At 41.2% G+C, this 16,540-nt stretch overlaps 1 protein-coding gene across 5 annotated transcripts in view; it reads left to right on the top strand.

Annotated features, from left to right (window-relative positions):
• Positions 1-11,424, top strand: part of CEP128 (centrosomal protein 128) — a 300,038-nt gene extending 288,614 nt beyond the window's left edge. For all 5 annotated transcript variants that reach the window (XM_061611884.1, XM_061611883.1, XM_061611887.1 and 2 more), the window contains one exon: positions 10,241-11,424. In XM_061611884.1, the coding sequence (XP_061467868.1) occupies positions 10,241-10,347 (107 nt within the window). In that variant the 3' untranslated portion in view covers positions 10,348-11,424. The remainder of the gene's footprint in view (positions 1-10,240) is intronic.
• The last annotated feature ends 5,116 nt before the right edge of the window (positions 11,425-16,540 follow it).

Genomic DNA, 16,540 nt, shown 5'->3' with positions numbered 1-16,540 from the left:
TTCAGAGTTAAGAAATAACCTTTCTAAAATTGCAATAAGCAAAGGAAAGAGGGAGAAATGTTTAATCTGGAGAATCTTTACTGAAATGTATAGTTCTGTTCTATATTAAGTTGCTATTGGCTGTGAAATAGAAATTAATTAGATTCCCTGGGTTTTGTGTTTGCTTCTTGCCTATCTTTGTATGTCAGTTTTTAATCTCTATAGTTACTATAGTGTATTTTTTTATTTTCATAACCATCTATTTAAAATTATGGGAGCTAGTCTGATTATGGGAATTATTATGGGAATATCTTATTATGGAGCTAGTCTGATTAAACTGTTTTGTAGAAAGGCAGACGTTTATCGGACAGCATAATTTAGACAAAAAGGTGCTCATTAAAGAACATACTTCATAAAGTCAACTTTATTTTCAGCTGCCACTCAACAAAGTCTTTTTTCAAAACGACTAATCAGCTACTGGCTGTTATCTAGACATTAATCCCAAGAAACTATTTTTCATGACCACTGTATTTTTCTCTAGTTTCAGATTACAAAATGATTAGCAACTGCAGATGCTTTGCATTAGTGGTGTAAATGTATCATTTTCCTGTTTGCATAGTTGTTATTATTTCGGTGTATTGACAAATCTTTTTCCCAGAAACCATTTTATTTTATTTATAAGGCTTGTTGTGCTGTGTGGAATCTTAAGCCAGGACCTTTGAAATCCACAACCTCTTTAAAGAAAGGCAAGGACACCTTCCTAAGTCCTACTACTGATCACAGCTCTGTTAGCCTTGGTAGTTCAAAGTACTTTGCATATATTGGCTATGCTTGGACATAATGCTAAGCCAGAAAGCATGGTTTATTAAACCATACTGTGAACGAGCTGTATGCTGGTACCCAAAGCCTGAGAGCTCCTGCTTTAGTTCCTCCCTTACATGAGCAGGAAGGGAGACCATGAAGTGGTTTGCTTAGGCAAAACTATCCTGTGTTCAGATGCAATGCTAGGCCAGACACTTTGTGATTTGTTTCCCCACTTGCAAAAGAGGGGAATGACCTGAGAGCACCCAGGCTTCATGCACTAGCATGTAGCTTGTGCACAGTATGGTTTAATAAACTTTACTTTATGGCGTAGTGTTACATGCAAATGCAGCCATTGTCTCAACAATCGTTACAACATATGTCAGTTTTATTATATCCATATTAAAGAAAGGAAGTTGAGAGATAACTACTTATCTAAACCCAGCTCATGAGTTCATGGCTAAAAATAAGTTTTGAACTGGCCACCAAATGTGTCACTTCCCATTGATCAATCCCTCCCATTGATCAGGATGGACTGCAGTGTGGCCTTCCTGAAGATTTTCTGTTTCTATCACCACTTACCTCTCAAATGCAATAGTGATTCCCTCTGCTTTTCAATGCGTAATGTACACAACTGCATTTTACCCTACTCTCAGGGAACACTTTTCATATTGGCTTCACGGAAGCTTGTCCGCCAGTATTGGTCATCTTTTATTGAGGACTCCCTGGAAAGCTTCCATGGAACCCATAAAAGCACCTCTTAAAAACCACTGCTGTAGGACAACCGTGCTATCCCAGATCTACTTCACTTGCTTTAGTTATAACTACTCCTAGAATAAAAGGCTGATGGAGCTTCTCAAATTCTGTACTACTGTTTCTGTTTGAACATGTGTACCTAGGAGTCTAGAAGGAGTACAGTCTCACTTAGCAATGTTCCCATTCTCTGTCATCTCGCTTGTGTGTTCTGCAATTCTAGCATAGGGATGGGCAAGGATTTTGCTGGAATCGAAAATAAAGCGGAACTCCCCAATAATCTGCATATTCAAAATCTCTGCAGAATGGTACAGAATGTTGTTAGCTTCTGCAGCTTTTCCCAATGCTGGATATTAAGCTGCATCAGATATAAGGAACTGACTGACCAGCCTCTCTTCTTTCCTTTGTGTGAAATTGACAGCCCTGCTTTCCTTTGGGGCGGGGGATCAAATACCAGAAGTAAAAACTGCAGCAGCATCCTGATCTAACAGCTTCTGCCCATCTGAAAGAAAGAGGGGCCGCTGCATTTTTAACCCAACACAATGCCCAGTAAAATGAAGCCTCAACCCATACTGTGGTGACTTGCTTTTTCTTTTCTTTCAACAGCTGCAAGGCAAGGCTATGCTCAGCGAAAGTTTTCACTTTTTTCCCCTCTGTCAAAACAACCTTCTCCTAGTTATCATTCCCCTCCAAAGCAAATAGCAGGCTTGTCAGTTTCACACAGTAAGGCAAAGATGAGAGGCTTGTCAGTCAGCAACGTTGTAACATAATATAATAAAAACCTCTGTTTGGTTAATCACAATTACGTTTGTTTATATATATATATATAAACTATATATATATATATATATATATATATATATATATATAGTTTCATTTATGGATATTTTTAAAGAAAATATTGATATTAATATCAATATTTTTTGGAGGAGAAAAACAGATTGGTAAAAGCAGCAAAGGACGAACTCAAATCGATACTGCCTGTTAGGTTGACGGAATGCTTTTTAAGTGGCATCAGCCCACAGATCTCATCCCTACTCTAGCAGCAGTTTATTGTGGCTTTGTGAAAGGAAACACCACCCTAAGAGAGGCTGTGCTGTAGGACTTGTTGTATGTTTGTATCTGTCAGTCTACAGCTTTAACAGGTGCTGAAATGAGCAATGAGTTGCTTTCTGCCAAAAAAAAAAAAAGGTGCCCCCCCCCCCTGGTGTTGTGGATGTGTTGTTTCCCTACACCATCCTCAGAGAGCTGCAGGGGGAATTTGTCTCCCATCTTCCTAATTTGCCCTTATTTAAACAAAATACATTCATTCTCCACTATATTAAATAGCACGCTTTGCTGTGTAGTGGGTGGGAAATAGGCTCACCTGGGCATGTGCATTGTCCTTCATGATGTGGAAATGGTCAATGATAGAAATGCAAAGGACAGTAGGTCAGTGGTGCCCGGTTCAATCCCTGGCATCTCTTCTGTCTGAAACCTTGGAGAGCTGCTGTTAGTCAGCATAATGGTAAGCAAAATGGGCCAATGAAGTGACTTAGTATGACAAAGCTTCCTCAAGGATGACACATAACCAGTTTGGCTGATCAGGCCAACCATAAAGCGTATGGCTGGAACACCTTATGATTACCATAAAGAAGCCCTGCGGGGTATTCTCTGCCCTACAATCAGAACACTTCCTGTGAAGATAGCTGTTATCACACAATGCCTCTACTCTTACCAGCAACCACTAGGTGTACCAGGGACATAGAGATACTGCAGTGATGGCCACCATCAATGTGGTAAGCCATTGTTAAACAATGTCAGGAAAGCTTGGCCCTTTTCAAAGGTTGTAACAATACCTGAACTAATTTGCTTGAGAATAAATTGTTTGACAAGCTGAGCCAGGATAAAAACTTAGTCAGGAACAGGGAACCTTTGGCTCTCCAGTTGTTGTAGCACTGTACCTCCCATCCTGCCTGATCACCGGACATGTGGCTAGAGCTGATGGAAGTTGGAGTCTTAATAACATCTGGAGGGCCACAGGTTCCCCGCCCATAGACTGAGTCATAATCAAATCAGTGCACTTAACTTAGTGACCAAGTTAAATCAATTGATTTAATTGGGTCTGCTCTGAATATTAGACAGGCACCATCTCTGTTATCTCTTTGGGGCCTACTGAAGACCTTCCTCTTTCAACAAGCCTTTAAAGTAGAGACCTTATCCCAGTCTGTGTCTGTGCTGGAATTGCTTTTTAATACGTTTTTTTAAGCTTTTTTTAAAGATGTTTTTAAAGCTTTTTAAAAAATGTTTTTAAAGATACTTTATTTTAATATATTTTAAAGGCTATTGTGTTTTAAAGGGTTTTTAGTGCTTTTGTTTGCCGCCCTGGGTGGGATATATATAAATAAATAAGACTTACAGAGAAATCCTAACAATAGGAAGCCAGTGTAACCTAGGCTAGTGTAATTTACGCCGGTGTAAGTTACCCCATTCTAAGCTCTGTTCAGGAGCCTCAGGGGGAGGGGCTACTGCTGGCTGAGCTTTCACATGCTTGTGGGCCCATGTTTTGAGGATTTGGCCTTGGTCACATAGCTGAGCTGAACAAGGTTTGGAATAGTTGTAATTCTCTCCTCGCCCCACCCCTGGAACACTCCCTTTTTTAGACTTACTCCACCTGTGTTCTGCTGGCAGAGGGTAGGTGAGGAACTTACACTGACATATCTCCAACTCACTGGGGTGATCTTGGGCCCCAGCTCAGCCAGGAAAGTCCACAATCCACTGAATCCAAACTCTCTCATCCCTGCACACCTTGAGTTTGGATTGTACAGTTAATGCGATACAACCCTTAAATACCATAATTTTGCATTGCTATCCAAAGCATTGTTTGTTACTTCTCAAACTTTGTTTGTTGTTATAAAGTCAAAAATAGGTTTTAGTCACAAATCCCCAGTTCTTTTCTTCAACTCTTGGGTTTTTTACTGCATCATCCATCAGCTAAGGCAACAGATTCCAAAGGTTAATATTGCACTGCATTAAAAGGATTTCCTTTTAATATGTTTTAAGTATATTGCTTTTTGATTTTTATCATGTACCTTCTGGTTCATGTATTACTGAAAAGGTAAACAGGATTTGCTATTCCATCTGGCCATTGCCTTTACTATTCATAATTCTACACTCTACTTGCTTTCTGCTAGTAATGAAAGCTGTGCTTAAGATTAGAAGCTTTTGCACTCAGTCCTTTTGAACTACAACTTTCCACTAACAGGTAACTTTCCAATAACAGGTAACTCTCAGATTATTTTCTTTGGAGGAATAGAGACATATATAAGAGAAGAGGAAGAGGAGGGGTGGGAAACAAATAGGACATAAGATGCTAAGAGGAAATAACTGTTTCCAGCCTATCCACTAGTGTATAAGGTCACAAAAGGGGGATCCATACACAATCCATACACAAGCTGCTTGCAAGCCTTTTTCCTGTGAGGTGATCTTGAGGTTGGGGGCTGCGCATGAACCCCCCTGCCATGTGGACAGAACCAGTCACTTGGATCCTTCCACACAGTTTACATCCTCCTTTCCAATAGGAGGGAATCATATACTCATTTCTAAAGTACAAAACCAGGATCATTTACTAATCAAACAATACATTATTATTATTTATTAGTTTCATATGTGTCCAGCCCAAAGCCAAGAAATTCAGGCACACTCGGTTCTGTGAGTTTTTCTCTTTTTAAAGGTTACAATCATGTCAAAAGCTTTTCGACTCATTCATCTAGATACGCTTTCTAGGAACTAATTCCCTTTCTAACACCGACTAAACTTGTCTTCACAGCCACAGATGTTGACTCAGCAACTCCCCCCTCCTCAGCGCCCACTTAAGTAGGTTTCTCTTTCACGCATACATGATGGCTCCTCAACTCTGACCGTTGCACTTCGCACCTCTGAAGCCACCGAGAACGGGGCAAAGGGGACTGGACCTCAGCTTCCCCCTCTGAGTGCTGGGGGACTAACAATCTGTTCAGATGTGAGAAGCTGCTGGGTTCCCGGTTGAGGATCAGCAAGTTGGCAAGGCGGCACCTCAGGCACTGGCAAGGGATGTGTTTCTACAGCAGCAGTATTTGATGGCTCGCACTGCACTTCTGGGGGGGGCAGGTGACTGGATGTGCTGCGGGCCCTCCTCTCTCAACTCATTGACCCAGTCCTCAAAGTCAGAATCCCCTTCCTCAAAGCCTCCCCCCCCCGTCCTTGGTCACAACAATATGTACACCATATTGGGAGGAAGGACTTGATAGAAATCAAATAATTAATAAATAAATAGAATAATTTCACATGAGGCATCCTGAAGTGATTTACAATCTCATAAAAACATATATAAAAACATTTACTAATATACAAACACTTTAAAACAACAGAACATACATAAAATCAATTCAAATCCAATACAGATCCCAACTGGGATAAAAATCTCCATTTAGAAGGCTTGTTGAAAGAGGAATGTATTTAGCAGGGGCCAAAACGACAATAGAAAAGGAGTCCTTCTGATACAATGGGAGTGAGTTTCAAAGAGTAGGTGCTGCCACACTAAAGGCCCGATTTCAACATTTTACAGAACAGACCTCCTGATAAGATGGCATCTGCAGGATGCCCTGTCCTGCAGAACACAATGACCGGTTGGATATGTAGAGGGTGAGACAAGATGTTGGGGGTGGGGAGGAACAACTATTGATAATACCTTCATATACAAACCATTCTATAAACATCTTTGAAATATGAAAAAAACATAATGGCATAGCATCAGTATAAACATATCAACACAACTCATTGATAATTCTTTTCCAGGTGTTAGCTGGAACAGAATGAAACATGCTGGGTGGCCTCCTTTGGTGATGGAGGACTGCCCTTGCTTACAGGCAGCCTCCTAATCTACAACAGCTACCTACCAGCAGCAATAGACTATAGGCTGGTTTGTATAATACCAAACAATGGTTTGGCACTATGAGACTGAGTCTTCAGAGAGCCTTGGGCTTCACATTGCCTCTGCTCTTCAGGTGTGATGATACCCTACATCATATCCTGCTTTGAGGTAAACCATAATTTGCCATTTTGTCCAAACTGGTATCTGTGGTTTGAAACCAAGGATGAAACTAATTCATATCTCTGGTGAAATGGGTCCTGAAAGCATTTTGTCAGAATAAATTTGTTCTTGTATGGAAGACCCCTTTTACATGCATCAAGTTTAAACAAAAGGGTTTCACATAATTCAGAATTATGTGGAACTCATTGCTACCATATACTATGACTGTCACTAACATAAGCAATGCATAGAAAGAATTAGATAAATAAAGTGTAATGGATGAAGAATCCATGATGACAACCAGAAGTACAACTACCCTTTCAGCAAATCTCCGATTAATGGATATAGAGAGGGAGAGATACCATTTGAATGCTGAGCCAGATGCACCATGTTTGATCCAGTGTGGGATTGCCCTTACTTTTTATTATCGGATGGGAAAGAAAGCTTAGACTTTGCTCTTCATAAAGTGAGAGTTCCCAGATCTGCTAGAAACCCCAGAGATGTTATATGTACCCTAATCAATCTATTATTCCAGTTCCACATAATTCCTTTTGACTTTACCACAGTCCTACAGAGCTATCATTATTTTCAATAAGATAAACTTGTACTTGAAGTTTTGAATAGTCTCCTTAGCAGACATCCCGTTCAATGTTATTTTTCTTACCTGCCTGCTAAGACTTCACAGATTGCCAGGGAAACAGCCATAAAAATCCATGGCTCATCCACATATGCAATTTAAGCAGAGATGCAGCTGACTGTTTCATTACATACATGGGAGATAAGCTTTCAGTATTTTACAGATCAGTCTAAACAATACAAAAAGATGAGAGAAGCATTCTCATGTGGTATATTTTATAGGAGATGGTTTATTTCAATAAGCCCCTTTCCTCTCAGGGTTTCTTCTTCCAGGCCTAGGCCTAGGGCTCAAACATCTTAACTAGCTTTTCATTTAATAGAAAGGTGGATGCAAGGTCATCTCAGCTTTTGCATTCTTCACTGCTGCTTGGCAGAATGATAGCATCATATTAGTTCATGACCATGCCTATGAGCTCTGGCAATCAGTATAATTTTTGTTTGTTTTTCTAACAATGTTTATCAATATGTCACTATAAGACAGCCAACATCATTGTGTTTGATCCTACTTAATTGGATAATAAGGGTTCCCAAACATGGTTTAACAACTCTTTCATAGTGACAGCAAATGAAATTATGAGAATTGGTGGATGTTTTACCAATATTTCTGGAACTAGCATTTATTTCCACTTTTCCAAACTAAATATTGAATAAGCTCTTCAGAAAGAAGCATCATATGAACTGGAAAAATCCATTATGCCTATTTTTAGGAGCAGCTATGCACAATCAGAACACAACAGGTTTCTAGCAGTTCTTAACTCATCCAAGCTCAGGTGGCCTTTAAGAACTAGTTCATTCATACCTTATACAGCAAATGTATTTGCAGTTTGTCCACTGCCTGTTTCCCAACATCTGAACAAGAAGCACATGTCTGTAAACATGTGGCAGATAAGCACTAGGAAGCAGCTCGCCTGTGAAGAAAGGTTACAACATTTGGGACTGTTTAAAAAAAGAGGTGTATAAAATTATGTGTAGTGTGGAGAAGCGGATAGAGAGAAGTTTCTTTCATAATCCTAAAATCAGGGCTGTCCAATGCAGCTGAATGCTAGGTAATTCAGAGCAAACAAACAAAAGTACTTTGTCACACAATCCATAGTTAAATTATTGGGGAAAGGTTGTAGCTCAGTGGTAGAGCATTTGCTTTGTATGCAGATGGCCCCGAGTTCATTCCCCAGCATCTCCAGGTAGCGCTCAGAGAGACTCCTGGCTGAAACCCTGGAGAATGGCTGCTAGTGAGCATAGACAACACTGATCCAGATGGACTAATGGTCATTATACTGATTCAGTATAAGGCAGCTTCCTATGGAATTCGATCCCACATGAAGTAGTGACGAAGGGCTTTAAAAGAGGATTAGGCACATTCATGGAGGATAAGGCTGTCTGTGGATACTAGCCACAATGGCTATGTTTTCCTTTCACTGTTGAAGATAATATGCCTCTGAATACCATACTGGGAAACACAAGTGGAGAGTGCACTCTTGCGCTCAGGTCCTGCTTTTGGGCTTCTCGTAGGCACTGTCAGAGCAGCACAGACACTAGTCTCAATGGGCCTTTGGTATGATCCAGCAAGGCTCTTATGTTCTTTAGGCAGGATTGGCTAGTATTCCCTAGGTCATATTCTCCACATATTTAGATTCATAAGCAACTTACCTGAATTGCAGGAATTCTTTAGAAATACTAGCAAACTTATTTGCCCTATAACAAGTGAATTGGCTCCCTCATTCTGCAAGAGGTCAACTTGCATTTATATAGCAGGACTCACTTTACCCCCTCCCCCCCCCGGAGATTTTCAATACCCAGTTGCAGCTGCAGTGGGATTCCAACTCTTCAGGAGTAATTATCCCTCAATCTGTAGCAATTTACACCTCATTAAGAAAGCTCAAATTAAGTCTCCTTACATGCTGGCCTACCTAAATACCATAGAGGTATGAATACCTATACCCTACAGCTGTTCTCACTTAAAAGAGGGAAAGAAGAGATAGAATCTCTGAAAAATTCAGAAACTCTCTGGGAGCTAGGTGAAAACCTTCAAGGAGCACCATTGTCAGGGCTGGGTCATAGGCAGCAATCTGGTAAAAGTCAGGAGCCAGGACTTGAAGGGCAATCAGGATCAGAAGAAGAATTGGAGAACAAGCCAGGAGTCAGCACCAAAGAGCAAGACCAGAAATACTAGTGCTCAGGTAGACCCATTGGCTCAAGCAAGGCTCAGCTAAAGAAAAATGTACTCCTTTCTGCCCAGGAGGAGCCAATGGGCCGCCTGGGTAGGTGTAGCAAGGCCAGATCTGGAGGGCTCTTCCTTGGGAGGCTGCAGTTACACTCACCACATGGGGCAGCAGTCAACAGCTGACAACTGTGCCCCACAATATTACCTTTCATGCAGCTGGGCTTGCAAAGCTGTGGACAAGCCAGTGCAGGCCAGAGTCTTGATTCCCTGTAGGATATTTTGCAGAATGTTTCCTTGGCATGCATCTCTCAAAGAGTGCCAGTGGCCCTGTCAAACAGCCAAATTGGTCTAAGCCTAGAGCAGTCACATTTTCCACAGACACAGCAACATTAGTCTTTTGGAAAGCTTGATATTATAGTTAAAACTAGTGAAAGTCACCACAAGCAGTCAGTGACTCTTCTTAACTTCTCCTTATATTGCAGAGCCCTTGTCCTTTTATAAGTCTGAAGCCACACCCAAGGGTAATTCATTTTATGAGAACTGTAACAAGGCCCTCCAATTCTGACATATAAGGAATTCTGAACCACTGCCTTCCTGTGGAAACCAATGTTCTCCATAGCAGAAAGCAATAACAACATGCTATCAGCTCTTTGAGATATTGGCGAGAGCAATACCTTCATATCAGCTAACAGCCAGTCTTCAAAGATAATGCATTTCAATATTCCAAATGGAATGTTACCACTGGATGGGAAACTGGCCATGCTCTCTCTGTTTAGAACAGGCTGTATTCTTCTAGTTCTTTTTCCTTTTGATTTTTTCCAGCAAATGGGTGATTGCCTTTTTTGTTTTTTCTTTTGCAGCATTTACCAAAAGTACTTTTCCTTTGGATTCAAATGCAACTAAAAAAGGTGCTATCAGCGTGACCGTCAATGGGATGAAGCTACAAACAGAAAGAGAGAAATACTAAATCAACATAGGAATGTGCAATTTCACTGTCAGAATTTCAGATCTGCATCACTTTTTCTCGGTTCTCGCTGCAGCTGTATTTACCAAAGCAATGCGGATTCCTTGGTTCAACAGATGCCAACTATTGATAGAAAACAACATCTCAATTGAGGATCTAAAGTCAGGCGAGTTAAATCTGAACGTACCTAATATAGAGTAAAATGCCAAAGAGTCTTGTGCCATGAAGCACTGTCCCCTGTTGCTTTGCTTCAGTCCATCTTCATCCAGCCACCTATGCCACTTGTGAATGTCATTATATAACTTAATCTGTTTTAAGTTCAAAGAAGTGATGAAATTTTGGTTATAGATAAAATATAAACACTTTAATAAGGAAATGGTTGATAGAAATTGCTTTGTGTGTAAATAACGTATTTTATAACATAATTTAGAGATGTGTATGCATAATAGCATTTTGTAACGAACATGCATTATGCAATTATTACATTATTGTGCTTAATAATAGGAATGGTTTATGTCTGAAACAAAGATCTGAATTTCCTCCACTTTGGGGATTGCATGTCATACCTCTCTCTGTTTGGGATTTCTCTGTTTGTTGATCCAAACTCAGTGAAGAACACAGACTAATCTGTTTCCCCAAAACTGCAGGAAATTCAGTTAACTGCTTATTATGAACCACTTCTGTAATTAAGCATGAGAATAATTTTGTTTCTAAAAAGTAAAACATTCCAATAATGTAATGAAATATTTTATTTCATAGGTGATAAAGGAGAAGTGAAGTCACAATATCTAATTTTGTGCTAGAAAGTACAATAACCTCCTAGAGACACTTGTAATTTAATAACCAAGTTGAGAAACTTTGGCAGAGGTTGGTTTATATGAGTACCTAGCCTTTCAAAAAAGCAATTTCTAATAGTCACTTCCTTTCCAATATTCTTTATTAAGTTTATTGAAATGTCGCCCTCTCTGAAAATGACAATGTACAATAATTTAGCCATATATTGTGGTCTCTATTGATGAAATCAGATATTCATTTTTGATGTTTCTAATAAACCTTCCCCTTGCCATTTACCTATCTTCATGATTGTTGGTTTATTGCCCATATCTTGGTTCTGATCTGTGTACTGCACTTGCTTTTAATGTTCCAGTCTGAGTCCTTGTCATAGTGTCTTGAGAGCCAGCACAGTAGCTAAGCGAGAGATTGTTCTAATGATATTGATTGTATTACAGTGGTGCACTAATGCCAGCTTTTTTTTTAGATAAACAGCCCACTGTTCAAAGACTCTGGTTATTTTAACTTTAATTAGTGGCAATTTTTGGGTTCTTGTGTGACAAATCAGGTGTGTGTTTTCCCTTTAAACCTTGCTGCACAATGATGATGATGCATGACCTGCTGTGTAGCTGCTGCCATGACAAGGATGATCTTGCGGTCACCTGTATCTCTAGCTCCGTGGAACCATGCAGAAAGAGGCAAAAAGAGTGTGTGTTGCTGTACACTAGCTCTGTGCAAATGTAGAGTGACTTGATGGCTTGGAAAGTTCTTTTGGAGGGCTTTATTTCTCATAAATGACTCGAGGGTCCTCTTTTAATACGATAGTGCTGTTTTTTGATGCACACCTAACTAATCAATGTGTCATTTCAAAAGGCCCAAAGCCTTTAAGCATGGGCAGGGGAAACAATGCAAAAGAAGCTTCTCTTGGAAGGATCTGCTGCTCTGACAACAGAGAACTCACAAAGGACAGAGAAGTTGCCAATGTCCTGAGTGCGGGAGAACTTTGGGTCCAAAGGTGCACTGATTTGCCATCAGAGAAGCCATGAAGGATATCAACAGAGTTAATAATCTGAGATAATAGTTAAACTTATAAGTATGTTTAGGCAGGCCTGTAAAAACACATTTTAAATCACAATTCCCTTTCTTGTTGATCTGGTGTGAATGCCGATGCTCATATGGCCAAAAGAAGCAGGGTGGGGATGGCACAAAGAGGACTAGGCTGCGTACAGACCATACATTTAAAAAACATTACTTCCCCCAAAGGATCCTAGGAATTGTAGTTTACCCCATGCAGAGCTATAATTCCCAGCACCCTTAACAAACTACAGTTCCCAGGATTCTTTGAGGGGAAACCATGTGTTTTAAATATATGGTGTGCATGCAGCCTCAGTGTGCTCAGTTGCTTTGGAACGCAGCCTGTTAGGAGGGGAGAATGGAAAGCTAGGTGAGGGAGAGAATATGTGGAGTATTGTGCAGGAGAGCACAGCTGACTGACTGGAACAGTATACAGGCACCCTCCATGCTGTAGCTTTTTGTTGCAGGTCCCATTAATTCTTAGGAGCATGGAGCCTTGTACTAAAACAGACTATTGGTCCATCTAGCTCTGTATTGCCAGCCACTCTGGCAGTGGCTGTCCAGAAGTTTAGGCAGGGATCAATCCCATTCCTTCCTAGAGATGCCGAGGATTGAAACTGGGACTTTGTGCATGCAAAGCAAACGTCCTACAGCCCTTCCCCTTATTGTGGGGTTTCTGCATAGGGACTATGGGAACTCAAGATCAGAAGGTGCCCTATGTGGAGTGTAACCATTGCTCTCTTGAGCCTACTTATTGTCTACCTGGCTGCCAATGGCTCTCCACAGTCTCACTTATTTCTCAGTGCCCTATACTTTATTTTTACCCTTAGGAAGTTGCACTGGTTCCTGTAGCTCAGTATTTGCTGCTTCCTGAGCTCTTGTAGAAGGAAGGGCAGGATACAAATGTAATAAATAAAAACAGCAACATATGATAATATTGTCACCCCTGACTGGCAGCAGTCCTCCAGGAACTCAGATGGGTCTCTTTTCTAGTCCTACCTTTGTCTTTAAAAGAGGAGTGGACAAATTAATGAAGGACAAGGCTGTCTTTAGCTATGAACCTTTGGCTACGAATGTGGTTGTGTTCTACCTCTGGGGTCAGAGACAATATACTTTTCTGAATTTCTGAATACCAGCTGCTGGAAACCACAGCAGGGGAGAGTGCTGTTGCTCTCAGGTCCTCTTTGTGGACTTCCCATTGGCGCGTCTGCATGACCACTTTGAGAACAGCTGGACTGTTGCCTGATCCAGCAAGGCTCTTCTTGTGTTCTTACCTGGAGATTAAAGCCGGGGACCTTCTGCATACAAAGCAGATATTCTGCCACTGAGCTATGGCCCTTTCCTGTGTTGCAGGGCTCCACTCATCCCATGAAAAAGTTGCTGTTTTTAAACTTGCCTGATTTATTTCTGAAGGTTCACCCAGGAACAGGTAGAGGAACATAGGATACTGTCTTACAGTGAATGAGACCATTGCTTCAGTATTATCTGCACTGACTGGCAGGGGCTCTTCAGGGTTTCTGGCAGGGAGTTTTTCCAAGCCCTACCTGGAGATGCCAGGGATTGAACCTGGGACCTTCTGCATGCAAAGCAGATGCTCTGCCACTGAGCTATGGCCCTTCCCACAACACATCTACACTACTGAACAGAAGCAAATATAATTATATCCTGCCCTTTAATCCTAGAGAGTTCATATAGCTGTTGCTTCTAATCCTGTGGGTTTTTTTAAATAATATCTGTCTCTTCAGGTGATGGGAAGTTAGGTCAAGACATAGTGTGGGACTGGGTCAGAGGTAATATACAGGACATTATTTATTGATGTATTTATTACATTTGTATCCCACCTTTCTTCCAAGGAGCTCCGAGTGGTATATATGGTTCTCCCTTCTCTGTTTTATCCTCACAACAGCCCTTTGAGGTAGATTAGGCTGAGAGCCTGTGACTGGCCCAAGGTCACCCAGTGAGCTTTGTGGAGATTCGGACCCTTAGCAGAAATATCCTAAGGGAATATTCATGGGACATCTGAAATTCAAGGGTACAGATAAAAGTCCAAGGGCAAGAGGGGAAGAAGCCAGTGGAGGAAGAATGCAGGGAGCTTGCAGAAGGTCTTACAACTTCCGTTTACCAGACTTTCAGAGTGCACCGGAGCGGGATTGGGCAATGTCTCGTTCTTCCAAGTATTCTGCAGATTGGGACCTCGTATAAAATGTATTGGAGAGGCAGTGACAGAGAACAAACATGTGCCAGAGAAGCAGCCGAGAGAGGAAAACAAGTGGCTGCAAACAAACTTTCCACCTTGGCAAAAAAAACCCTACATTTTGAGGGTCACTTTGTTCTCCCCACTAGAACCCTATTTTCTCCCCTACGTGTTTGTGGATAAAGATTCAGCAGTAACTTTAAACCCCTTTCAGCAAGCTGCAGAGTGACAAACTGGCCTTTTGAGTTTTGGCTACTAAATGCCCCTTCATTTTGAAACAAACGTTACAAAAGAATTTAGCTGAGAAATCTAATCCCCCACAATGTTTTTAGTGTTTTTAAAGGTTTAGTTTCCACATATAAAATCCTCATTACCCCTCTTCAGTCATTAATGCTCCTGTGTTACTCATCATGGGCATGGGGATGTTCTGAATCCCCTAGCCTTTGTGCAAACAGTACGACTGTACTGACAGAGCCTTCGTTTATATAGGTGTGCATGCAAAGGCTCTCTCAGTAGACACAGTCATGCCATTCATTCAAAGATTAGAGGGCAGGCTACATGGCACATCCCTCTTCCCATCTTAAATAAGATGGGACCATTAACACCCAAAGAGGGCTAGTGTCATTTGTTACTGGTGTTACTGATCACAGCTTTAGTTGGCATGATACAACTAAAAAAGGGGCTGAAACCTTACCCTACCTTTACAGACAGCTGATGTTCAGCTTTTGATACTAGAACCTGTATGGTATGAGAGCCAATGCATCGGGTAACATTTTGGGAAGATGAGCCATGAACTTCACTGGATGACCTTGGGCAAGCTATGATGGACCAATCTGCACAACTGGATAAATCATGTGGTACAGAGTTTCTGTACAATTTTAGACTGTGAAGGCTGGGGAAGGATTATCTTGTCTGTCTGCTCATCAGCCTCCAAGCCAGCTAGCAGTCAGTTAGTAAAAAGCAAATTAACAACACAATCCAGATACCCAAACAAACATGAAATGTATGCATCCAGTTTAAAAGGGAACAACAATAGAATAAGTACGGAAAGGTGGGTGGGTCAGCTATCTGGCCATATCAAAATAGTCATGCCCGTGGAAAACTGGAGAGAGTTCTAACCTAGTCTCCTTCTTGAGGTGCTGCCAGAATCTTTTTGTGTGGAGGAGCATTCAAACTAGAGCTGGGCAGGAGTGTAGTCATCCAGGGTCTCGGGAAACTTAGACCACCTACTTTTGGGGGAGCAGGGTTCCTGTGTCTCCAGCATTCTACAAGCCAATCAGCATGAAAGGGGGATGTGTTAGCCACTGAGAAGAGTTTTCTAACATGCTTCCTTGTCCTTTCCTGCTGATTGGAGCCAATCAGAATGAAAGGCAATGAGTCATCTGCTGAGAAAACTCCTCTCAGTAGCTAACATTCTCTTTCATGCTTATTGGCTCCTACAGATGTCAGGAGAAGAAATTCTCCTGCTGTTCTCAAGGGTGAGATTTGTCATTAGTAGTGTCAGTGGCTCAGTGTCTTTCCTTTTTTCTAAGGTTTGATGTTTTCTTTGCAGCAATAGCTGCTGCAGCAGAAACTGTGTGGGCAGTCTGCCATTTTATAACCTGCACAATGCCCCACATCCATCATTGCTCCAGGGCATTGGGGGTGGGGAGGCGGCCATCGCAAAAAAAATGCTAGAGAATAGTCAGAGAAAATTCAGCCAAGTGGCTGCCTTCTAAGGAGGCTAAAGAAAATAAGAATTCCAGAAGTGTTTTCTTGTGAAAAAATGTTTTCTGAGATATTTTGGCTCAGCTCTAATTCTAACTACAGAATCACTTTCTCTCAAAGTCCAGTCAGTGACATTTTTGGAGAGTCGTCTATAGATTAGAGAGAGATTCCCATATTAACAAATGTGCTTCTATTAACAAATGTGCTTCTCATTCTAATGTGACAGAATAGATTGCTTATATTCTGTGTTTCTGTGCAAATTCCTAGTGTTATTGAGCTTTTTCTTGTCCTGGAACCACTGGGCATTAAAGACCCTGCCCTGCTCTCTTTGCATACGGTAGAGTTTTTTCTCTGTATTAAAGCAGCTGCTAAATGACCCGGGACATTTCAAGATGGATTCATTCTTTGTCTGCCAAATCCTGGTCTTAGAAGCCTTCTAAAATTTGGATG

The sequence above is a fragment of the Rhineura floridana genome, chromosome 2 (assembly GCF_030035675.1).
Source record: "Rhineura floridana isolate rRhiFlo1 chromosome 2, rRhiFlo1.hap2, whole genome shotgun sequence".
In the NCBI taxonomy this organism is placed as follows: Eukaryota; Metazoa; Chordata; class Lepidosauria; order Squamata; family Rhineuridae; genus Rhineura; species Rhineura floridana.
The sequence above is the reverse complement of the archived record's forward strand: the minus strand, read 5'-3'. Positions and strand labels throughout refer to the sequence as shown.